Source organism: Petromyzon marinus, chromosome 58 (genome assembly GCF_048934315.1).
Source record: "Petromyzon marinus isolate PM22_M1 ecotype Great Lakes invasive population chromosome 58, UKy_Petmar_22M1.pri1.0, whole genome shotgun sequence".
Lineage (NCBI taxonomy): Eukaryota > Metazoa > Chordata > Hyperoartia > Petromyzontiformes > Petromyzontidae > Petromyzon > Petromyzon marinus.
Window position 1 is genome coordinate 7,127,314 of NC_133724.1, and position 26,387 is coordinate 7,153,700.

Below are 26,387 nucleotides of genomic sequence, written 5' to 3' on the forward strand. Positions count from 1 at the left end.
AAATCAATCTCGTTTTGAAGCTTTCGTGACTGCAGGCATACCATACTCTTTGTGTTCTTTTCGGTAAAGTCACGCAGGTAGAAAAATAAAATAAATCACGACGCCTCAGCAGCAGGACCACGCTTTCCCACCTGATGATGGACGCTTGTGTAGCGCCCGGAACGTCGTGATTTATTTTATTTTGCACCTACGTGACTTTACCGAAAAGAACACAAAGAGTAATTTAAACATCATTTGCTCTTCATCTTTGACGCGATAGAGCAGTTGTTATAATGTGAGCAGAAATTGTCAAACAACTAGCAGAATATATTTTTTTATTCCGGAGGAATCCGATGAGCTGTAAAGCTCTTTTTTTCACAGCTGTCCAGTAAGGGGCGGGTCAGAACGCTACGACAACAAAAAGTACACAAAAATATGATAGTCGTGCAATGTACAATAAAGCTAAACAAAGCATCCAAACACATACAAATAAAACGAAACCATCCCATCCTACCAAGCAAAGCCCACTTGAGGTAGTAACTTATTTTTTTTGATTATTACACGCTTTTATTTAACTCACTCTGACTGTTGTGGTATCCTTAAAAAACATATTGTAACTCAATTTTAACCCACTTCCCAATGTGCTATCGACTGCAAACTTGGTTATACTTATGTCATGCTGATGACAATACTATATCTCCAAAGATATAAAAGGCAAAGTTGTGATTGTGTGTCTGTTCAAAATGTTTAGCGTACTTCCCGACATGCAACAAACTTTAAATTTGCCATGTGGGTACTTTCCAGACTGTACACCATGCAAACATTATAAAAAATACACTTTTGCTTTTTTTGTGGGGGGGGGGGGAGGGAGCTCAATAATGCATTTATTTTTTGCACGGCAAGTGAGCTGTGACGTCAAATCTGTCACGTGACCCGCGCACGTGGAAGCGTAACGCATTGTAGTGTAGTGGTTAGCGTGCTGCTCGCGGTGCCGGATGGGCAACTCTGTCGTGGACAGTGCTGTGGGGGGAGATCCAATTTTGATTGGCTCCTCCCCTCATGGCATATGTGTCCACCACAGGGGCTAAACGGGGGCTCTGGACGGGTGCGAGGGGCTGGTAACCCCTCCACCTTCAATTAATTACCACGAAACCACGAGTTAAACTGAAATATGTAACAAATAAGCTTGTGCCGGAGGCCCCGGGGGGACCAGGCGTCTATGACGTCTCCTGGCCAAACCCCAATTGGCGGAGCCAGGAGATTGAATGCCTACCCTCGGGGCTACTCCAGAAACAACGAAAAGCCACTACGGGTGGCCACGTGGAATGTTCGAACGCTCACTGCAGAGGAGAGGCTGCCACTCCTCTGTCGGGAGCTGGACCGGTACCGCCTGGATCTATGCGGCATTCAGGAGGTCCGGTGGACCGGCTCTGGCTCCTGCCACCATGAGGGGTGGACAGTCCTCTACTCGGGGCAGCAGACTGCCAAACAACAGGGTGTGGGTCTTCTTTTGAACAAAAGAATGAAGGGGGCGTGGGAGCGTTGCGGTGAGGTGTGGGAAGCTGTAAGCCCCAGGCTACTTTGGGCTCGCCTTCCCATCAACCGGAGGCGAGGAATGGTGGTCGTGGTTACTTATGCCCCCACCGAAGATGAACATCTGTGGAGGGATGCAGGCAAAGCCGATGAGTCAGATGCCTTCTATGACCTCCTGTCACAGGTGCTGGCTAAAGTGGCCCCTCGGGATAGAGTCATCATGTTGGGTGACTTCAATGCCCGAGTTGGTCATGATACTGGCACCTGGTCTGGAGTGATTGGAGGGCATGGGCCAGATCAGCTCAATAACAACGGTAGGAAGCTGCTAGATTTTTGTGCAGCCCATGGGCTTGTAATTACCAACACGCTGTTCCGGCATCGGCGCATTCACACAACATCATGGATGCATGCCGGGTCCAAGCAAGAACATCTGCTGGACTACATAGTGACGGACCAGCGAATGCGAGCCCATGTCCTTGACACCAGGACCTACCGTGGAGCTGATCTGCCCTCTGACCATCGACTAGTCATCTGTAAGATGCACCTGCCATTCTTCTACTCCGGTGGTGGGTGTACACCCAGGACCCCATTCCAACATAAAGTGGCCTGGTCTCAGTTATCTGATGAAAGTTGCAAGCGAGAATTTCATCATCGCTTGCGGCTGGGATTGGCATCGTCCCCGACTCCTCCTGATGTCGAGGGTAAATGGGCGAGGTTTAGGACTGTGACTCAAGCAGCTGCAATGGCTGCTTTGGGTACGCGGTCCAGACCTCCCCAGAGACCCTGGCTGACAGAGGAGGTGTTCAGGATGGTTGAGAAAAAGCGACAGGCCCACTGTCATCGGCTACAGAATCCCACGTCAGAGAATGAGGAGGCTTACCGCAGCCTTCGCTCGGAGGTTCGGAGAGCCGTGAGGCGCTGCAAGGATGGGTGGTGGTCGCGGGTTGCTGAGGAGATGGAGTCTGCCTCAGTGGCCCATGATCACAAATCTCTATTTAACTCCATCAAAAAAGTAACCTGCAGCGCCACACCTATTACCATCATTAGGGGAAAAAACGGTGATCCAATCTCCGACCCCCAGGAACAGGTTCGCAGATTTGCTGAGCATTTCTGTGATGTCCTGGCGGAGGGAAAATCCCTCAGCCAGGAAAACATCGTGGCACAAAGTGAGGATGACCCTGCTGAGGCTGCGGTGCCTCAAATATTGGAAGAAGTCACCCCCTGTGAGTGGCTGGCTGAGGTGCCATCTGCTGAGGAAGTATTGAAGGCGATCCAGAGTCTGAGACCAGGAAAGGCAGCGGGCAGAGATGATCTCCCAAGCGAAATGCTGAGGGAGGGTGGCGTTTGTGCACAGACTGCCCTATATGACATCATAACAACAGTCTGGACCACTGGACGGGTTCCGCAGGATGGGAAGGATGCCCTGGTGGTCCCCCTTTTTAAGAAGGGGGACCGCACAGACTGTAACAACTACAGGGGCATCTCACTCCTCAGTGTGCCGGGAAAGGTCCTGGCAAGGATTATTCAGCATCGCCTTGCCAGGCACGCTGAGGAGAGGCTTGCGGAGCCCCAATGCGGTTTCAGGAAAGGGCGGTCCTGCACAGATGCCATATTTTCTGTCCGTCTGCTACAGCAGAGGTGTAGGGAATTCCAACAAGACCTACATCTCTGCTTTATTGACCTGGTCAAGGCCTATGATACCATCAGTAGGCCTGGGCTCTGGGTCGTTCTTCGTGCTTTTGGAGTACCTGACCCTCTGCTCACGATCATTAAGGACCTTCATGATGGTGAGCGGGCCCGGGTAAAACTACGTGGCCGGGAGTCAGAGCCTTTCCCTGTACACCTTGGGGTGCGACAGGGATGTCCTCTGGCTCCCACATTATTTAACATCTATTTTGACCACATAGTTCGTGAAGCCTTCAATAGCTGTACCGGGGGAATCTCTATATGGTACAGATATAATGGGAGGCTAATCGATGCCCGGGTGCGGTCAAGGGATGGCTCCCTATTGCTCAACCACGTTATGTATGCTGATGATTTGGTAATAGCTGCTCAGTCAGAGGAGGAGTTGGAGACGCTGCTGCTGAGACTGGAGCGTGCCACTAAGAGGTGGGGCCTTACCATCAGCCCCACCAAAACTAAGCACCTGCCTGGGTATTTTGTACCATCGGACACTCCACCCCCACAACTCCCAATCGGTGATGGGGCAGTTGTGGAGAGAGTGGAGAGTTTCCCATACCTGGGCAGTGTGCTTATGACTGGCTCCAGTTTAACAGCAGAGGTCTCACTCCGAATCAGTCGAGCGGCAATATCTTTTCATCGGTTGCGTAACGCTGTGTGGAAGCTACCTGGTCTGTCGCTCCGCACTAAGCTTCAGGTCTTCTCGGCCACGGTGTGTGCTGGGAGTGTAAAAAGCCACTACAGTACAACATTCACTATTTGAGTTACTGCGACGTTTCGCTGCTGATTACAACAACAACAACATTCAAGCAGTTAAATTTTGATTTAAAGCTTTCGTGATTGCAGTAATTCATATTCTTAGCTCTTTCGGTAAAGTCACGTTGAAGGGGAACAATAAAATAATAAAATATATATATAAAACCTGATGATGACCGTTTGTGTTATGGTCGAAACGTCGTGAGAATTTTTATTGTTTTATATATATTTTATTGTTTCCCTTCAACGTGACTTTACCGAAAGAGCTAAGAATATAACATTCAAGCAGCTTCATCGGGTGATTGTTAAACGAGCGGAGACACCAGCAGTTCGTCGATGGGCAGGTTGCGTTGGTTGGGATAAAGTCTGAGCACTCCTACCTCTTGAGGGGTGATTCTCAAACATTTTAGGGCCGCCGACCGCTCGGCCGATGCAAACATTTCCACGGACCAGAACAGGTCCCTGCAGGGTGGGCTGGTAGGAACATTGGAATTTTGCGCAATTTTATGACATTGTTACGTAAAATTGTGCAAATTGAGAGCGTCTTCCCACCTTTTTGCCCTCAAAATCGTTGAGGGTTCTTCGGACAAATTAACCTCTGTAGAGGAATGGAATGGTGAAATCCTTATTGACTGAAATCTGCTCATTTTGGAGCAATGTATCATAAAATCGTTAAGGGCTGGGCCGAAAAATGACAACAATTGCATTTTAAAATGAGGAATTGTTTCCCGGTATACGGTAGTATGGGGCTTTTGAAAGGGGACGGACGGACGGACACATTAATCTATTGCAGGCTGGTACACTCAGTTTACAACTTCGTTCCTACCAGTACAAGCCACCCATCCCTGGTGACAGAACGCATTCCCTTCTCTCTCGAAATACCACGAATACAAAAATGATTCATATTACCGGAATTTTTTTTTTAAAACTTGTTCTTAAACACAGCTAAAATTTCATTTATTTCGGGTGGCGTGGGTTGGGGAGGTGCATTTAGGGGTTAGGGTAGTTTCATCAGAGTAGTAGATTAAATATCACGAGAAATATTAATTAATATCGGAAGCAAATGGATTCATATCCGAAGCAATGGCCAGGGTCAACAGCGGCGTGGTGAGTGAGTGAGTGTGTGAGTGGGTGGGTGGGTGAGTGAGTGAGTGGGTGAGTGAGTGGGTGGGTGAGTAAATAGGTGAGTGAGTTGGTGAGTGGGTGAGGGGGTGAGTGAGTGGGTGGGTGAGTGATTGGGTGGGTGAGTAAGTAGGTGAGTGAGTGAGTTGGTGAGTGGGTGAGTGAGTGAGTGAGTGGGTGAGTGGGTGGGTGAGTGAGTGGGTGAGTGGGTGAGTGAGTGGACGGGTGGGTGGGTGAGTGAGTGGGTGGGTGGGTGAGTGGGTGGGTGGGTGAGTGAGTGAGTGGGTGAGTAAATAGGTGAGTGAGTTGGTGAGTGGGCCCTGGGCATAGTGCCCACTGTGGCCTATTGGGTAATACGGCCATGGTGGGTGAGTGGGTAGGTGGGTGAGTGGGTGGGTGAGTGGGTGGGTGAGTGAGTAAGTGAGTGGGTGAGTGGGTGAGTGAGTGTGTGAGTGGGTGGGTGTGTGAGTGAGTGAGTGGGTGAGTGCGCGAGTGAGTGAGTGGGTGGGTGGGTGAGTGAGTGGGTTAGTGGGTGAGTGGGTGAGTGAGTGGGTGAGTGAGTGGGTGAGTGGGTGAGTGAGTGAGTGGGTGAGTGGGTGAGTGGGTGAGTGAGTGGGTGAGTGAGTGGGTGAGTGAGTGGGTGAGTGGGTGGGTGAGTGAGTGAGTGAGTGGGTGGGTGAGTGAGTGGGTGGGTGAGTGAGTGGGTGAGTGAGTGGGTGGGTGAGTGAGATATACCCTGGGCTCAATGCTCACTGTGGCCTCTTGAGTAATACCGGCCTGGAGAACACTCTTAGAAACACAGCAAATCGCGAGGATGTTTCACTTCCGCTAACGGTGGCTGCAGCGATTGCGACACGGGGCTGATGCGATGTTTATTAGTGTGTGTGTGGTGAGCAAAAGCCCTTGTGGATTTATGAAGTTTATTGCTTTATAACTGTCGAACAATCTCCCACGATAAGTGAATGATACCGCGACGTATAGTTCTTATCGCGCTCAGTTTTACGTGTGTAGAGTTTGCGTGATATTGAACTCAGAAGAACCTTTTTTGTTGTTGTGATTATTGTTTCGGCACTTATTTTTTTAATACGCTGTTTAGGAATGTTTTTCTCCCTTGATCTTTTACTGAGTTATTCACGCCTGTCAAGTTTACACGGTTTAACTCGTATCCTTGTGGCAGGGAATTTGAGTGTTCGGGTACATACGGCGTGCAGCCGTTTCAATGCGGGCAAAATAAAACATAATTTGTCTATTTTTTTGCGTGTTTCCCCCTTTGTGATGGGACTTTGTAGGATGAACGTAGAGATTTATATGGGCCACGGGGGTGACCAATAAGGTCTCAGTTGGTCTGTAACAAGGTAGGGCACCGTTAACGGGTTTGCAGGTGTGGGGCCGGCCATAAATGACGTCACACGGCGTCACAAAAAGTCAGACACACCCCCTTTCAGATATGACGTCACAAAGCTCTGCCCCCACCCCCCCCCCAAAAAATATATATATAAAGCATGCTTCAAATCGCTTTAAACTATTGTTGTCATTGTAGTGCGTATTTAATGTGGCGCTGCACTCTGATGTTGTAGGAGAAAACATTTATCAAAAAGTCTATTTAATTAAGTAGAACGTGTTGTCTGTATTTTTTTAAAGTTGCGCGTTTTGATGTGACGTCACAATTCTCAAACACCCCTCCCCCCTCCCTCGTCACACATCGTCACAAATGTCTGACCCCCCCCTTCCCCCATAGGTGCGTGACGTCATTTATGGGCGGCCCCTTACCCGTAACGAATTGGCACGTTCTGTTTACCTATAAAGAAACTTTACGAAATGGTTCGGTGGCTGGACGGTGGCGGTCGGGGTTTAACGACAACACCTTTATGTTTCGATTTAAAGCTTTCGTGACTGCAATGATTCATCTTCTTTGGTTCTTTCGGTAAAGTCACCACGTAGAATGAGAATAAAATAATAAATTGATAAAATAAAATAACACAATAATATTCTCACGACGTTTCGGCCACAACACAAGCGGCCTTCATCAGGTGAAGGGACGAGACTGTCTGGTAGGACAGCTCTGGAGTGAAAGAGCCACGTTCAGATCACGGCCTTTAAGCTTTCACTCCAGCGCTGTCCTACCAGACAGTCTCGTCCCTTCACCTGATGAAGGCCGCTTGTGTTGTGGCCGAAACGTCGTGAGAATATTATTGTGTTATTTTATTTTATCAATTTATTATTTTATTCTCATTCTACGTTACTTTACCGAAAGAACCAAAGAAGAACACCGTTATATCCACGCGATGTAACCCCAATTTTTTTTTTAGTTCACAAATCTGTAACGAATTAACAATAATTCTGATTCTATACTCTTTGGTTCTTTCGGTAAAGTCACGTAGATTGAGAATAAAATAATAAAATAAAACAAAAAATTCTCACGACGTTTCGACCACAACCGACAGAGCTTCAAAGGTCTGTCCCTTTCACCTGAAGAAGGCCACTTGTGTTGTGGCCGAAACGTCGTGATAATTTTATTGTTTTATTTTATTATTTTATTCTCATTCTATGTGACTTTACCGAAAGAACCAAAGAAGATGAATCCTTGCATTCACGAAAACTTTAAATTGAAAAATAATTCTGATTCTATACTCTTTGGTTATTTCGGTGAAGTCGCGTAGGTAAAACACGTTCTCCTGCAGAGGGAGCTGGTAGTAGGAACGTTGGGTTGCTCGGTCAATGGCCAGGGTCAACAACGGCGGCACCACCACGTGGTGTATTCCGCACAATATGGCCGACTGTGAGGGTGGGCACAAGCTGGCGTGAGTAGGTTACACGTTGAGTTTTATAAGGGGGGCACCACGGGGTGACCAGCCCCTCCCCACCCAGCCCCACCCAACCCCACCCCTCCCACCCAGCCCCTTCCTCCCCACCCAGCCCCTCCCCACCCAGCCCCTCCCTTCCCACCCTCCCCTCTCCACCCAGCCCCACCCCTCCCCCCACCCAGCCCCTCCCTTCCCACCCTCCCCTCTCCACTCAGCCCCACCCCTCCCACCCCCCACTCAGTCCCACCCTCCCCACCCAGCCCCTCCCTCCCCACCCAGCTCCACCCTCCCCACCCAGCCCCTCCCTCCCCACCCAGCTCCACCCTCCCCACCCAGCCCCTCCCCACCCTCCCCTCTCCACCCAGCCCCACCCCTCCCACCCCCCACCCAGCCCCACCCAGCCCCACCCCTCCCATTTTTGAATGCACGACGGACGGACGGACACAATAATCCCCCGGTGGGCCTGCTGGTGCATTGCGTTAACGTTGCCGGGGGATAGGAGCGTCGGAATCCGTAGACCGGACAGGCACCGCTCCCTCCGTGCGACGCATCCGATTGGTCGAGCCTGCGCCATATAAAAGCCACCCCGGGCCGCCTCGGCCAATCAGACGGCGGGCAGCGACACCCCCCCCCTCCCACCCACCCACCCACCACGTAACCCAACCGCCGTGGGAAATCTGAAAGGATTGCTTTAAAACTACACCACAAAAATCGATGCCGCCGTCAGCATTTATGGCGAATTATTTCGTCTCTCGCTCTTGATTAAAAGAAACATTTGGGGAGGGAGGGAAGGGGAGAGGGGGCAAAGCTTGTGATCGTAACGAACGAATGCACTGTTGAATGGCAGCGAGTCTCAGCTGTGGCGGCGATGACCATAGTGGCCCTCAGGAACGAGTTCAATTGACGATTTGAGGCTTGCATCGCGGGCGGCCATTGGTGAGTACAGTGCAGCGAGGGTGAGGGTGGGTGAGGTGGTTGTTCACGTTTACCGCGACTATTTTGCGTACAGTTAAACGTCGAGCTCGAAACGATCAAATTCATTAATTTTACTTGGTCGCGTTCGATTATACATCACCTCCTCACCCCCCCTCCCCTCTCCCCACACATAACGCCTTAGATGGACTTCTCCCGGATCGGGAATGTGGAATGGCAGTCGCTCCTCGTTGTTGTTGTTGACTTGGAGACGTATCTTAAAACGTCACGCTAACGCCCCTATGCAGCAGCGCTGCTAATACACTACATATGTGTGTGTATACATATATTTTTAGTCGTTCACGCTTTAACGTTATGGTTTTCGAGTGTAAAATTTCTCCAGCCATAGGAATGTGGAATGTCACCACGACACACTCGCATGTTCCGTGAAACGTTAGGCTCGTCGTATGCAGTTCAGTTACAATAGTTGTCATTTTAAAAATAAATATATACATACTGTGTAAGCGTTGTTACAACCGCTTCAGAATTACGTTTCAACTCTCCCCCACCGCCCGTCCCCCGGCCTCGGAATGTGGAATGGGCATTCGTCGCGCGCGTATCTTTTGAACATTTTAATCAGCCGCGGTTAAATCGCTCGGTGCACGTGCATATGCAGCGCCGTGCCATTAAAATTGTGATCTTTTTTTAATGGACTTCTCCCGGCCCGGGAACGTGGAATGTCCACGCGCAGTGTACTGCATTTTAGATTTCTTATTCCGTACAATGTATATATGTGTGTGTGCGTGTCTCACTCCGAATCAGTCGAGCGGCAATATCTTTTCATCGGTTGCGTAACGCTGTGTGGAAGCTACCTGGTCTGTCGCTCCGCACTAAGCTTCAGGTCTTCTCGGCCACGGTCATTCCCTCCCTTCTCTACGCTTGCGAAACGTGGACCCCCCTAATGGAACATCTTCGCCGGTTAGAAACATTTAGGCTGGCCTGCCTACGATCCATCCTGGGTTTAACCAGACTGGATTGTGTGAGGAGCTCACAAATCCTTGAAAGATCTGGGCAGGGTCCCATCGGTGAGCTCCTCCGGCAGGCAAGGCTGCGATGGCTGGGTCATGTAGCCCGCATGCCCAGCCACCGCATGCCGAAACAGCTTTTGTTTGGCCGGATTGAGGGGGCTAAGCGGGCGCGGCACGGGCTAGAGAAGAGATGGAGTGATGTGGTACAGGAGGACGTGGAGCTGAGTGGACTTGCCGATGACTGGTACCAGCGGTGTCAAGATCGGCCTCTGTGGAGGAGGCTCGTGAAGGATGCTACTGGGCAGTTGGAGGCAGTCGCCCTCCAACAACAACGGAGGGCGGAGGAGCGACGCTCACAACAGCGAGCGGAGCGCCGGGTGGCTAAAGCACAGCAGGTTGGCACAGTAGGGGGCACAGGTGGTGCATCAGCCAGTCATCTCAGTCAGTCGACCCGTGGCACCTGGGTCTGCCCCGTGACCTCCTGCCAGCGGGCGTTCGACACTTCACGTGGCCTCAGGGTGCACATAGCCTGGCACAAGCGTCGTGGTGACGTCACCGCCACTTAGTGGCGAATGGCGGTTGTTGTTGTGCTCAATGTTTGTGCTGTATATAGCATTGTCCAGGAGTCGGTTTTAACAACCATTGCCGGCTGCCTCTGACATCGATCGCGACCAATTTGCCCATGACTTCTCCCGGCATGGACATGTGGAATGTCCACCAGCACTTTGTTAGGGCCTTTCTGTGTCGAGCACTTCGGTGGCAGTAGTGGGGCTTGCGCGACCAATGTTGTCTCCGCATAAATATATAAAAGGCAAAGTTGTGATTATGTGTTGTCTGTTTCAAAATGTTTAGCGTACTTCCCGACATGCAACAAACTTGAAATTTGCCGTGCGGGTACTTTACAGACTGTACACCATGCAAACATTATACAAATACACTTTTGTGTGTTTTTTATTTTTAGGGGGGGAGCTCAATAATGCATATTTTATTTGCACGGCAAGTGAGCTGTGACGTCACATCTGTCACGTGACCCGCGCACGTGGAAGCGTAACGCATTGTAGTGTAGCGGTTAGCGCGCTGTGTGTGTCTGTGTGTGTATGTGTGGAAGCGTAACGCATTGTAGTGTAGTGGTTAGCGCGCTGTCTGTGTGTGTGTATGTGTGTGTGTCTGTGTGTGTGTCTGTGTGTGTGTGGAAGCGTAACGCATTGTAGTGTATTGGTTAGCGCGCTGTCAGTGTGTGTGTGTCTGTGTATAACGCATTGTAGTGTAGCGCTTAGCGCTACGCCGCGCTACGAACCCGGCGACCCGAGTTCGATTCCCGCTCAAGGCCACCACCGGTGACGATTATTTGAACCGCTTCTGGGCCTCCTCTAGGTCGACTCAGCCTCAAACGAGTAACTGCTGCGGTGTGTGAACGTTGCCACTGGGGAGACAAAGGCGGCCGGGCGTGCTTCTGTCACCCACCCCCTCGTCCATAATATAGAGGTGTTTTGGGTTAGATCGCGTAAGCATATAAATGTGTCGTGTAACTTGCCACCACCCGACCACAGCACACACCGGTTGTGAATGTTGTGGGTTTACCCTCCAACACACCGGTGCGTGCTGTACTCGTAACGAATTGTCATGGTCTGTTTACGTGAACAAACTTTGCCAATTGGCCGTGTCGGGTGGTGGCGGGTTTAACGACACAAGCTTTATATATTGACGCGATCTAACCCAACAATAAGTAATAGATTTTTTTTTTTTAAACTTTCTTTTTAAACACGCTTTTATTAAATGTACGAGTAATGGCAGAACTCCACGACTCCAGGAAGTGGCCCCGAAGCTTGCCACAACTTAAGGGGACCTTGGTGATTTACAGCCAGCGTCAGTTGACCGTGGAAAATTAGACCCAAGCCGAAACATAACATATAAAAAATTATGTTTAAAAATATATTTTTACAAATGTTTTGATAGAATATAGTATTGTCATCGGTATGATATGAGTATACCAAGTTTGCAGTCGATACCACATTGGGAAGTGGGTTACAATTGAGTTACAAGATTTGAGGATACAACAACAACAACAGACAGTGAGCTAAATAAAAAGCGTGTAATAATAAAAACACCGCTATTGTGGATGTCAAAGATTGAGATGACGACGAGGTGTCTGGGATTGGCTCAGAGGTCAAGATGCTATCATTCGATTTCGGGGTTTGCAGCAACCTATGATTTAAAACCGGTTGTCTCAGACACACCATAGTGAGTTCATGTTCTCATGATGGCACAACAATAAAATAAATAAATAAACCCCCCGTCACAATTGCATTTGGTTCTTAACTTCATTTTGGAAACATTTTGAGATCTTGAGAATTTTAAAATAAATATATCGGTTTCACTTTCATTCGAACAACACATTACTCCCACGTACCGTGTCCACCCGTACGGTTTACAGGGAAATTGAGTTTTTCAGGTCTATACGGCGTACAGCCGTTTCAATACGGACAAAAAAAAAGGTCTATTTGTGTTTCTCCCTTGTGATGGGACTTTGTAGGATAAATATTGAGATTTATAAGGGGCACGGGGTGACCAATAAGGTCTGAATTGGTCTGTAATAAGGTAGGGTGAGCAATAAGGTCTGAATTGATCTGTAATTAGGTTGGGCACTGATAAGGGGTTGACAGGGCCTGTGGTCAGAACTAAGTTCAGCCGTGTGGCAAAATGCTGCCGCCTCCTGTGTGGACCAGAGAAGGCACTTAAATGAATACTTTATATTCTTTGGTTCTTTCGGTAAGGTCACGTAGTTAGAAATAAAATAAAACCGATCAAATCACGGCGTTTCGATTGGTTGCCACACCTGATGAAGATTGCCTGTGTTGCAATCGAAACGTCGTGATTTGTTTGATTTTATTTCTAACTGCGTGACTTTACCGAAATAACCAAAGGGTTTGGATTCACTGCAGTCACGAGAGCTTCAAATCAAGATTGAATACTTGGTCTCATGATAATGACTCCCTGTAACAAAATAAACATTGACACAAGAAATGGTGTCAAACATGAACGTGTAAATACAAAAATGATGCATTTATTTTGTATCTCGGAGTGTGGTTTCTATGGGTGAACTTTGCCTTCACCCACAGGAATGTGCAATATTTGTCTCTTGCCCATGCTTCCTCCTTTTTTTTTGCTGCCACCATAACTTTAATCTCGAACCATCAGCAGTGTTCCCTTTCATCCATGACAGGGCAAGCTCAAGTTCAATTTTTTTCGATGTCCATTTCCTTTATTTCCTGCCTTGTCTTCGGCCATCCTCGACCCGAGGGTTTGCCGCACGACGAGCAATCCTTCGCCACTGACTTCCATCTTCTGCTGTCCTCATTGTCTGTTCCGTATATGTACATGTACAATGTTGTCCTTGTTTTCATCTTCCAGTACCTCGTGTGTAATTCGAAGCGTGCGCGTATCTTGTGATGTCAGGTGATGTGACGAGTGGTTGAGTCAGGTGAGTGTGTTGAATATCTGACCGAGGGGCATAAACATTTAACAAGTTAGTGATACTGAGTTTGCAGTGGTGTATGTTAGACCCACGGCGTTCAGATTGTTTGGCTGCTATACATTTCCACGCGATGACGATGATGATGATGATAAGCCGCTTCGTTGCGCTATCATTTGTGATAGGTCGCTTCTGAAAAAGAGCGAAATAGCAGCTCTGTATGGGCCTTAGCTGGTAAAGCAAAAACATTGTTTTAGTTTAAATGTAATAGGTGACGTTGTAGGATCATCATCACAACAGAACATAAGAGAGGGAGATCGACTCTCTAGATATTCTGTGAAGAAGAGCCATTGCCTGAAATTTCGCCTATTATATACGTTTTATTTTTTAAAGACCGTTAGTGATAAAAGTGTGAGTTTTGGCTCCGGTCACGTGAGTGTCGTATGACTGTCGCGTCACCTCGTCCATAAAAGGATCTGCCCTCTAGCGTAGACTTCATAGGAGGCCATACACACTGAGACGTAAACACCAATTAAAGTTTACATTATGAATGGAATTGCACATCTTTATGTCTGGAGTGAGGGGGGTGGGTGGTAGCAGTCGTGGATTGGTTAGCACTCCTGCTTCCAGCTAGTGACATGAAATGGTGTACAGGAGGTCGTGGGTTCGATCTCAACTCGTGACGCCTGTATATTTGGAGTTTGTTTGTTCTCCCCATGGTCGCGTGGATTTTTCTCCACGTCCTCCACATTGAGAATCGACGTGCGTTTCAGAATATTTGGCTGCTATAAATTCCCACGTGATGATATGCCCACTTCGTTGGGCTATCATTTGTGGCCAGGTCGCTTCTGATAAAGAGAAGTACATAGCTTCAGTGGGCTTTGCCTGGTAGGAAAGGCAAATTGTGTTTTGTTTGTTTAGGTGGACTTGGCTACAAATGAATGCGGTGTGTAGACATCTGAGCTGGGGAGCCAAATGCGTCTGGGCTTAGTTCTGACCACACCATCCACAGCACTTGTCCCAACCAGGGCCTTTTTATCCAATAGGCACAGTAGGTACCGTGCCTAAGGCCCACTCACTAGCCCAACCACCCACTCACTCGCCCACCCACCCACTCACCCACTCACCCGCCCACCCACTCACCCACTCGCTCGCCCGCCCGCCCGCTCGCCCACCCACTCGCCCACCCACTCACCCACTCACCCACCCACTCACCCACTCGCCCGCCCACCCACTCGCTCGCCCACCCACTCACTCGCCCACCCACTCGCCCACCCGCTCACCCACTCACTCGCCCACCCACTCACTCACCCACCGACCAGAGCCGTATTATCCAATAGGCCACATTAGACACTGCCTGGGGCCTACGGATACAGAATGTGACTGTTTTTTGTTTGTATGATGAAAAAAATGCAACTAAGATATCTTTCTTGAATAAATATATTTACATAGCAAGGATAAGCGCAGTGTTTATACAAAGAGGCAGAGTCCTGCCTATCGTTTTTTATTTCATAAGGTGAGAGAGAAATTAACACCGGAGATTCACTTTTCGAGATTTTTAGCATTAAAAAAATTAGTAAATAAACATCTTTAAATTGTGTTTTTTGCACAATCTCCTTCTCAATAGAGAGTAGCAGTGCAAGGCAAAACAAGGCGGCGTTGTCCTACGGTTGATCGGAGACCGTTTTTGTTGTCGGCTTTAGCGAGTGACATCCGTGGTAGCGGTAACATGGGGCAGCAGCAGCAGTAGAGCGTTATCACTGAAGGCCTACAAGAACCTTCATCCGGCGCTGGTCCCAACGGTTTGTGTCGGCTGCCTGGGGCGACATTTGTCTTTGTGCACGTGTGTGGAGAGCGTTGGCATCGTGCTTATATATCACCAGATGACGTGGGGTTACCATTGCCCATATAAACACCTGACCTTATCGCCCAGCCACAGACCTTCACGTGCCCGTCGTGTGTCGCGTCCACCTCACGGAGGATATCTAAAAGATTCGCACGTGCTCCAGTGTGCGCACCGTCCGTCTGCCCCAGCCGCGTTGCGTCGATCGAGTCATGGTCAGACTGGAAGTGCTTTCCTTGAAGGGCGTATCAACTTCGTGAAATGCGGAAGACCTAGAGTTTTGGATGCTGTTGGTGGTGATGGCGGCGATGAGACTTGAGAGAGAGCTTCGAACTTTTGATATTCTTCCAGTGCGAGGCAGGCGTGGAAGTTCTATGTTTAGCAGACACGTTCTGCAGTAGCTTTAGATAGGGGGCCATGTTGCCGTGTGTAATCCCAAATGAGTAATTTCTTGTTTGCTTATGCATATGACGGTAATGATTATACTGTTGTTTGTACTGTTGATATCGTGATGATACTCGCAAACTCGAAGGTTGATGATACTGCTGTTGCCACATGTATTCGCGGAGCCGATTGATATCGGCGCAGCAGCGTGTAAATATGGTGCTGTTGATGGGACTGCCAAGGCCGGATGAAGGTTCTTGTAGGCCCTAGGGCTCTTCTGTTTCGTAGGTCTTCAGTGATAACTCTCTGCAGCTGGTACTGCTGCTGCTGCTGCCCTATGCTACGACCGCCGCTGTCATCCGTGTGGTTGTGCAATAAAACGCAATTGAAAGATGTTTGTTTAACACGTAGGCTTTCGCGACCAATATTATTCATAATAAAGGTTTTTGGGTTAGATTGCATTATTTATAAATGTGTCGTAACCCTCCACCACCCGACACGGCCAATCAGCAAAAAAAATGTCACGTAGACAAAGGACAAATAATTAACTACTTTAGCCCACCGGTGTGTTGTTGAAGAGTGAATCCACAACATTTACAGTTTGAGTACGACGTTTCCCTGGTAATTACATTCAGCATCATCGGGCAATTCGCCAGAATTATTTGTCCTTTGTCAACGTGACACTTTTTTTGCTGATTGGCCGTGTCGGGTGGTGGAGGGTTACGACACATTTATAAATAACGCGGTCTAACCCAAAAACCTTTATTATGAAAGATGTTTATTTGCAAATTTTCCAATTAAAGTTAATTTCCAGTGCGAATTCCTCTCACCTTGTGAAAAAAAAACACGACCGACATGCCTCTGCCTCTCTGTAATAAACACTGTGGCTATCCTTGTTATATACATATATATTTATTCAAGAAGACATCTTGGTTACATTTCTTATCATGCAAACGACAAAAAAACATGATCACAGTTTTTTTCTGTAGGCCCTAGGCACAGTGCCCACTGTGGCCTATTGACTAATATGGCCCTGGTGGTTGGCTGGGCGAGTGGGTGGCTGGGCGAGTGGGTGGCTGGGCCAGTGGGCGGCTGGGCCAGTGGGCGGCTGGGCGAGTGGGCGGCTGGGCGTGTGGGCGGCTGGGCGAGTGGGTGGCTGGGCGTGTGGCTGGGCGAGTGGGTGGCTGGGCGTGTGGCTGGGCGAGTGGGTGTCTGGGCCAGTGGGCGGCTGGGCCAGTGGATGGCTGGGCGAGTGGGTGGCTGGGCCAGTGGGTGAGTGAGGAGGCCCTAGGCATAGTGCCTGCTGTGGCCTATTGGATAACACGGCCTTGGGTACTACTGATCCTATAGCTGATGAAGCTGCAGAAAAATATACGTACAGTAAAACCTTGGATTGCCAGCATAATTCGTTCCGGAAACATGTTTGTAATCCAAAGCACTCGTATATCAGTTGTGATCACGTGACGCTCGCAGGCAAAGCGTATATACGTATTACTCATATTGCAAGACCCTCGCTCGTTTAGCAAATTAATATTTACTTACAATTTTTTGCTCGTCTTGCAAAACACTCGCAGACCAAGTTACTCGCAATCCAACGTTTTACTGTACTGTCATTTCCGCACCATTCACATCCCAGTTATTTTGCTTCAAAAACAAACCAAACGAGACATTCCGCCGCACTTTGTTTTGTTTACAATGCGGCTGCCTTGTTTACAACGCGCTCGTTAGTAAAAGGCTCGCAAACCTTTTGACCGGATATTCATACGATCATCTCAAAGGTTTGTATGATGCAGCCACTGTCTGTTGATCCCGTGTTTTCCCAGTAACTCGGGTGTTCCCCACCTTGACAAATCCCCCACTCTTTGTAATCGTCAGCTTTTCTCATAATCCCGTACAACCTTACCACGGTGTCCCACCACCAGATCATCATAATTATCATTGCGTATTCATAGCTTGCCTTCCATGCCCGTACATCTCGAGAGGACCTGGTGCAGGGTGCAACGTAACCATCAGCAGCGTCGGATTTATACACGCATTTATTTAACTCACAGCACATACACATACACAGAACAGCCAGCCGCTGTACACCTACTCACAGCACATACACACACAGAACAGCCAGCCGCTGTACACCTACTCACAGCACATACACACACAGAACAGCCAGCCGCTGTACACCTACTCACAGCACATACACACACAGAACAGCCAGCCGCTGTACACCTACACACAGCATACACACACATAACAGCCAGCTGCTGTACACCTACACACAGCACACACACACAGAACAGCCAGCCGCTGTACACCTACTCACAGCGCACACACACATAGAACAGCCAGCCGCTGTACACCTACTCACAGCACATACACACACAGAACAGCCAGCCGCTGTACACCTACTCACAGCACACACAGAACAGCCAGCCGCTGTACACCTACTCACAGCGCACACACACAGAACAGCCAGCCGCTGTACACCTACTCACAGCACATACACACACACACAGAACAGCCAGCCGCTGTAAACCTACTCACAGCACACACACAGAACAGCCAGCCACTGTACACCTACTCACAGCACATACACACAGAACAGCCATCCGCTGTACACCTACTCACAGCACACACACAGAACAGCCAGCCACTGTACACCTACTCACAGCACACACACAGAACAGCCAGCCGCTGTACACCTACACACAGCATACACACACAGAACAGCCAGCCGCTGAACACCTACACACAGCATACACACACACAGAACAGCCAGCCGCTGAACACCTACACACAGCATACACACACACAGAACAGCCAGCCGCTGTACACCTACTCAGCACACACACACACAGAACAGCCAGCCGCTGTACACATACTCACAGCACATACACATACACACAGTATTGTCAGCGTTATCAACACCAGAACCATTACCACTATTTATTCAGCAGTAGCAGTGCAATATGTAAGTAGCATCGGCATCGTAAGTAACCGCATCAACATCAGCATCGTATCTGTCCCTCGATCAGCAGTGGGCATTACTCTGCCAGTAGGGAGCGATGTTGCTATTAAGTGCTGTTTGCGAGCACCTATTAAGGTCACCGCGGTCCGTAAGGGGCTAGTGTGTGGCCAGCACCACGCCCAGCTACCTTTGTCTCCCCAGCGTTGATGTTTTCAGACTTCCCCAAGTGCTCTACTCATGTAAGGCTCGTTCGACCTCGGAAAGAGGGCCAGGACTGGTTCAGATAATCACCGTCCAAAATTAGCCCTGGGCGGGGATCGAGCTCGGGGTGCTGGGTTTGCGGTGCCGTTTTCCCCTGCACAGCAACGACAGCCGCCATCCGCCGCAGAGTGGTGGTGGCATCACCACGGCGCTTGTGCCGCGTGCCAGGTGAAATTTTGGGCCGTAACGTGAAGCGTCGAAGGCTCTCTTGCGCGCAGGAGGTAACGGGACGTACCTGGGTGTTCTGGTTGTTGGCCGACCCCGGGTGACTGCCAGATGCACCGGCCACGATCCCCACCGCGCCAGCTCACTGTGCAACGCACCCGCGCGCACGCAGGCACCCGCTGCCGGCTGGGCATGGACAAGCACGATGAAGCGGACTCGATGGAATTCATCGACTGGGATCGGATGCCCGAGCACGGCAACGATGGCGGCGGCGGCGGCGGTGGCAACGTGGACGAAGCGTTCTTCCGTTCGGTCGAGCAGATGCAGCTCAAGCTCATGGCCAGGTGAGAGTGTGTGCGGCCTCTGCGCGTGCCTCCCAACCCCCGCCTCAATACCCCACGATGGCCATGGCTGCGTCGGCATTGCCACCAACAGCGACATTGTCGCCAGCGGCGCCGTCAACGCCGAAGCCACATGGCCTTAACAGACTGTTGGGGCAAGTGCTGTTAGCGAGTAGCAGCACCTATGAAGCCCGGCACGGCACACTAGGGGGGTGGGTGGCCAACACCACGCACGGCCGACTTTGTCTCCCCAGTGGCGATGTTTACTGCACACCGCTACACCAGGTACTCATTTAAGGCCGAGTCGAACACGGGGAGGCCCAAGACCGGCTCGGATAATCCTCACCGGTGTTGGCCGTGAGCGGGAATCGAACTCGGGTTGCCGGGTCCGTAGCGCAGCGCTCTAACCGCTACGCTACCGCTCGCCACCACCGTCGTCACCACCGTCACCACTGTCACCACCGTCGTCGCCACCGTCGTCACCACCGTCACCACCGCCGCTCGTCTCACCGCCGTTGCCCTCCGCCACGCAGGTCCGGCCGTTTCTCCACCGAGCACTCGTCGCGTGCCGCCTTCTACCGCCACGCCCTCTCCTCGCTGCCGTGCCGGCTCGTCACGCCGGACGCCTCCGTGTACCGCGACTCCGCTCCCCGCCTCTCCCGCCTGCTCCCCTCCTCCGGCTCGGCCGCCCCGCCTACGCCGGGCTTCGCCGACGGCTGGGCCACGCCGCGCTACTGCCTGACGGCGGCGGGCCGGCTCGCCGCGGCGAGGGTCCTGCGCGCCGTTGAGCTGCACTTCCCGGACGTGACGTTCTGCCCGGCGCTGCCGGCCACCGTGGCGCTGCTGGCGCACTACTCGCGCTCCGAGGCCGAGCTGTTCGCCGGCGCCGCCAGGATCCTGGCGCACGGCGGGGGGGCGGCCGACGAGGTGGGCGAGGTTGAGCTTCAGATGCCGCGAGTGCTCGCGGTGCGAAAGCCTCTTTGACGCGTACTGCAAGTTTTATGCTAAATAAAACAAAATAACTATGTTTTAGCAGGTAAGGCCCTCTTTCAGAAGCCACCTGGCCACAGATGATAGCTCAACGATGTGGCGTAGCGTGTAGGCAATGTGTACAGCAGCCAAATACTATAAACGCATGTTACTAAATGTGGAGGGAAAAACCGGAGGACCCGGAGGAAAAAATCCGCACGGCCGCGCGGGGAGAGAGAGAGAGAGAGAGACGCTAACTCCAAAAATACAGCAGGCGTCAGGGTCGGGGTCGAACTCACGACCTCCTGTATACCGGGCGAGGTAGTTAACATCTCTCGTTAAAGAGTAGTTTAAATAGTTTACCGATTCTGCTACTGCTGTTGCTGCTACTGCTGTTATAGAAGCAGGCGCCGCGCCTGCACCTACTGGACCAGACGTTCCTGGGCTTCGAGGCATCCTGCATGACCTTTGGCGACCTCGCTGCCAAGTACTGCCCCAGCGCCCACCGCATCATCGTCTCCCGTGAGCAGGACGTGCTGCAGGTGGGGACCGGCCCTCACCTCAGTGTGCTTTCGACGTACACCGTGTATCATACACTATGTGGTCTGTGCGTCGGTGTGTCTTTGTTACGCTGTATTTTTCTGTGTGTGTGTGCGCTGTGAGTAGGTGTACAGCGGCTGGCTGTTCTGTGTGTGTGCGCTGTGAGTAGGTGTACAGCGGCTGGCTGTTCTGTGTGTGTCCGCTGTAAGTAGATGTACAGCGGCTGGCTGTTCTGTGTGTGTGTGTGCTGAGTAGGTGTACAGCGGCTGGCTGTTGTGTGTGTGTGCACTGTGAGTGGGTGTACAGTGGCTGGCTGTTCTGTGTGTGTGTGTGCTGTGAGTAAGTGTACAGTGGCTGGCTGTTCTGTGTGTGCGCTGTGAGTAGGTGTACAGCGGCTGGCTGTTCTGTGTGTGTGTGTGCTGTGAGTAAGTGTACAGTGGCTGGTTGTTCTGTGTGTGTGCTGTGAGTAGATGTACAGCGGCTGGCTGTTCTGTGTGTATGCTGTGAGTAGGTGTATAGCGGCTGGCTGTTCTGTGCGTATTTGTTGTGAGTAGGTGTACAGCGGCTGGCTGTTCTGTGTGTGTGCGCTGTGAGTAGGTGTACAGCGGCTGGCTGTTCTGTGCGTATTTGTTGTGAGTAGGTGTACAGCGGCTGGCTGCGCTGGCTGTTTGAGGACCTGCCCTTTGAGTTTGCCGTGCGCGTGTTCGACTGCTTCCTGCTGGAGGGACACAAGGTGCTGTACCGCACGGCGCTCGCCCTCCTCAAGCTGTTCAAAAGCAGCGTGAAGAAACGGGCGCTCACAAACAGCCCCGGCCCCACCAGCCAGGACGGTGTGGCCCGATTTTCGTTAACACCACATCTTAACACCGACGTGCCAAGTTGATACGCCGGCGCAGAATCTAAACACCCACGCCGAGTCTAAACACCGACGCCGAGCCTAAACACCCACGCCGAGTCTAAACACCCACGCCGAGTCTAAACACCCACGCCGAGTCTAAACACCCACGCCGAGTCTAAACACCCACGCCGAGTCTAAACACCCACGCCGAGTCTAAACACCCACGCCGAGTCTAAACACCCACGCCGAGTCTAAACACCCACGCCGAGTCTAAACACCCACGCCGAGTCTAAACACCCACGCCGAGTCTAAACACCCACGCAGAGTCTAAACACCCACGCCGAATCTAAACACCCACGCAGAGTCTAAACACCCACGCCGAGTCTAAACGCCCACGCCGAGTCTAAACACCCACTCAGAGTCTAAACACCCACGCCGAGTCTAAACACCCACTCAGAGTCTAAACACCCACGCCGAGTCTAAACACCCACGCCGAGTCTAAACACCCACTCCGAGTCTAAACACCCACGCCGAGTCTAAACACCCACGCCGAGTCTAAACACCCACGCCGAATCTAAACGCCCACGCCGAGTCTAAACACCCACGCCGAGTCTAAACACCCACGCCGAGTCGTGCACCGTGCTGGCCTTTATCGGATAACAGCACTTGTCCCTAAAGTCTGTTGAGGCTCTCCGGGGGATCTTTGTGCGTTGCTCTGTCTCTCTCTGCAATCTCTGTCTCTCTGCGTGCAGGAGTGTGCGGAGAGATCCGCTCGTTTGCTCGCTCCCTCTCTCTGCACGTGTCCCCGACGCGGCTTTTGGACCGAGGCTTCCGCGTGCGTCTGCTGTCCCGCCGGGAGATCTCCCTGCTGCGCCTGGCCAACGAGAGCGCCCTGCAGGCGGCAGGGATCTCGCGCGTGCATCGCAGGTACTCGCGCACGCACGCACGTACACGCCCACGCACGTACGCGCATGCACGCACACACACGCACGCGCACACACGCACGCGCACACACACGCACACACACGCACACACACGCAAATACGGACGTGCACATGCACGCACGCGCACACACACAACGGCAACAACAGCCGCCATCCGGTGATGTCACCACAGCGCTCGTGCCAGGCCAGGCGCACTCCGAGGCCGTCGCGTGACGTGTCAAAGGCTCGCTGGCAGGAGGTCACGGGACACACCCGGGTGCCATGGGTTGACTGGCAGATGCATCACCTGTGCACCCTACTATGCCAAACACACACTTGCACGTACACACACACACATATATACTGGACATCTGAGTAAGAGCTTCAAGGCTTGTCAGATTCCTCCAGTATAAATAAAGATTCTGATTCTGGTATAGCTAGGCGGCGGTGGTGGCTATGTACGTGGACTGTATGCCAGCGCTGTGGAAGGTTGGTGGATTGTACGAATGTTGTGAAACTTCCTTCCCGTGGGCGACGAGGAGTTGCAATGCCCTGGCTTTCCCGAAGGGCAGTACGGCAAAAAATGTGGACTCCCCCTGTTCCGTCTGTATGGGATAGAGAGTTTCCCCCTCGCACGCGTGGGGTTTCTCTCTCCCAGGGTGCTCCGGTTTCCCACCACATGCAAGCGCTCGTGAATTGGCCGATGAGAACACCTGCATACGTAGAGGGTCACAGAGCTTGGGCATTTGTTGGCACTGGATGCTCTGCTGCCTTCCTCGCTTGTCTGGTACCACGCGCCTCTGAGTCGCCCTCTCTCTCTTTCTCTCTGTCTTCGAGAGAGCGAATGCTGCGCAGGTGACAATTTACAAGTTGAAATTACTATTGTGATGACTGCTACACTCCCCCTGTACAGCCAATGCAGGCTGTTGTTGGGGCAAGTGCTGCGAGTGAGCACCTATGAAGCCCAGAATGGCACGTGAGAGGTGGTGGTGTTGCCGGCACCACGCCTGGGTGCCAAGTTTCACGGGCACAAGACCTATGGTTGGCCGAACTTCCCCCGTGTGGGACCACAGAGCTTGGGAAATTGTCGGTGGCTGGCCTTGCCGCTTTTACATTATTTAGATCAGTGGTTCCTATCCTTTACTGCAGCGTTGCACCCCTTCGATTCTCGCTCATTAAAACGTGTGTAATGTTAATAAAGACATGGGGTTTGATGAAACAAAGTAAGTTGTAACTCTTGCCCCGTGCTTAATTTGTGTTTTCGGTGATTTACCTTTTAAGAAAATCTGTCCGTGTCTCGCTACCCCCAGGGGGTGTGTGGCACCCCAGGTTCAGAACCATTGATTTAGATGATTACTTTGCTGCTATTTAATTTCCACTTCGCAAGCCACTTCGTCGAGAGCTCTCATTTTGTGGCCAGGTCGCTTCTGAAACAGAAGTTGAATAGCTGGGTGTGTTTCACCGTTTCTGGCAATTAAACAGGAGGAGTTGTGTGAAGATGTTTGAACACCAAATGGATACCTTCCGCAAGGCATCAAGTCTGCATTAACCGCACACGGTGCTTGTGGTGAACATGCAAAAAAAAACATGCTCTCATAATTCTATATGCATTGTCTTTGAAACTGATTGGCCCTACGCCACCAGTGCTGGACCAGAGAACTCCAAAGGGCGGGCAGCACAAAGTGGAGTCGTGCTTCGTGATTACAGACTCCGACGGAGACCCAGGGTAGAATGTTCAGGGCCGCTTGCCGTTTGTTCACGCCGACATCCACACTCCTCTTTCTGTGTCGCGTACCCCCCAACTCCCTGACTGTCGCCCTCTCTCCTGACTCCCTCCACCTTCGTCAGGGCTTCCCCCCCCCCCCCCCCCCGTTACTCATCCTACCGTAGCCTCCATTGCGCCTCCGGCCCAGGAGCCTTTCTCCCTGCTACCTGGCTCCTCTCTCTCTCCGACTCCTCTTTCTCACTCTCTCCTCCCCTTAGCCCGGGCTTCACCCTTTCGCCTGGCTCTCTCCTCCTCCTTCTACCTGGGGTCTTTCTACTCCCTCTCTCTCTCTCGCCCTTCCGGCACTCCCCTTTCTGCTGGAACCCCTTCCCGCGGTCGCCCTTCGTTGGTTCCCCGCGGTGGTCCTCTACACGAGTACCAGAAGACTTGTGGCTCGGGTCGAGCAGTTATATCCGTGGGACCTTTTTCATTATTTTGGTACTGGCAAAAAGGTCCCATAGATAGCTCAGTGGGGCTGTACCTGGCAAGATAGAAATGTGGCTTAGTTTTATTTGTACAGGTAGTCCCCGACTTGCGATGGTCCGACTTACGATATTTCGATCTTACGATGGCGATAGCGATACGACAAAATGGTCAAATATTTTTAATTTCGCGCGGCAGGCAAACGCAGCGGCGTACTGCAAGTTACGATACTGTAACTTGATCATCGCCATCCTCCTCTTCCGACAACTAAGTTAATGTAGCCATCAACAACCCGACATCGTTCATGTATGCAGACGACGGACAGAATGTTGGTGAGTACAGTTACAATATGATACGTTACGATACGTTCAATGCACGTGTGATACGTAGCTTTAGCGATTTCATTTTAGGGTTACCACGATACATACGTTCAATGCATGTTAAAAGTTTTTTTTTTTAATAGCAGATAGGATTATTTCCTGAAAAAAACTTTCTATGAAATTGCGGTTCATATAGGTAGGCTAAGAATTTTTCCTTGTTTTTTTTACTTTAAATTTTACTGTGCAATACAGTATTGTCATTAATAAATACGTACAGTATATAGTTAATACCGTACGGTACTGTAAATTGCTCTGTTTTGCTAAATTATCAACATTCTTTAAGACTCCTGGGTAAGCTAAGGCCATCTTCGGCCTTACGATATTTTTGACTTACGATGGGGCCGTCGTAACGCATCTCCATTGTAAGTCGGGGACTACCCTGCCAGTTAAAAGGGGTAAAACCTATTACTATATCTTGTTGCTGGCAAAGGAGGTCTCATAGTGTAAATGCTCACCCCGAGCCCTCAATACTCTGATAGTGCGCTGTTTTTGAGTTGTACGCCTTTTGGCGTCTTCTGGTCCAACACCTGTGGAGACGAGACTCTAAGAAAAGCCGTCTCGGGTGTGGACCAATCAAATTCAAGGACAGTGCCAATATTATTATCAGAGTTGTCTGTTTTGTTTGCATTTTGACTGCTTGTGTTGTGGTTATTGCAAACATGATGCCTTGAATAAAGGTGTCAGTTTTTGTGCCAGTTAAAATGGTAAAACCTATTACTATATCTTGTTACTGGCAAAGGAGGTCTCATAATGTATATATATTCTGTTAAGTGATTTGTTTACCTTCCGTGTACTTTGCACCCATACCGTGTTTTTGTATTTGTTTGTCATTGTAACTTTCTGACCCCGTGGCCCCCACTGGATATCTGTGACCAAGAGCTTCATAGCTCATCGGATTCCCCCAGCATGAATAAATACGATTCTCATTCCGCTCGTCTGTGGTTTCCCGCAGAACCGCGCACTTGACACAAATTCGACCGCGATTTGAAATGCGAATTCAAAGAATGACGCCGTATAAATATGAATGGGCGTCATCGTCATCATCATTACTATTATACAAATATAAATAATAATTCTACAGCCCTTTGTTAGTCCACTGCTGGATGAGGGTGCCTACACGCCCTATCAGTTATCGGGGTTGTTTGACCATACTTCACCATGCCGGTCAATGTTTTTTGGTGAAGGGGGGGGTATAGAGGCAAGGTAGTGGTAGGGTTGTGTCCACGTGCGTCGTGCGCTCTACACTTTGCGTGCAGTTTGGCTTCGACGAATGAATCTCTTATCTTCTCAACTGTTGTCTTTCCCTC

At 50.7% G+C, this 26,387-nt stretch overlaps 1 protein-coding gene across 1 annotated transcript in view; it reads left to right on the forward strand.

Annotated features, from left to right (window-relative positions):
• Positions 1 to 26,387, forward strand: part of TBC1D24 (TBC1 domain family member 24) — a 40,540-nt gene that overhangs the window by 3,542 nt on the left and 10,611 nt on the right. Inside the window, exons 2-6 of the mRNA XM_032976064.2 lie at positions 19,074 to 19,245; positions 19,776 to 20,169; positions 20,613 to 20,753; positions 21,392 to 21,581; positions 22,342 to 22,516. Coding sequence (XP_032831955.1) covers positions 19,094 to 19,245; positions 19,776 to 20,169; positions 20,613 to 20,753; positions 21,392 to 21,581; positions 22,342 to 22,516 — 1,052 coding nt within the window. The 5' untranslated portion in view covers positions 19,074 to 19,093. The remainder of the gene's footprint in view (positions 1 to 19,073; positions 19,246 to 19,775; positions 20,170 to 20,612; positions 20,754 to 21,391; positions 21,582 to 22,341; positions 22,517 to 26,387) is intronic.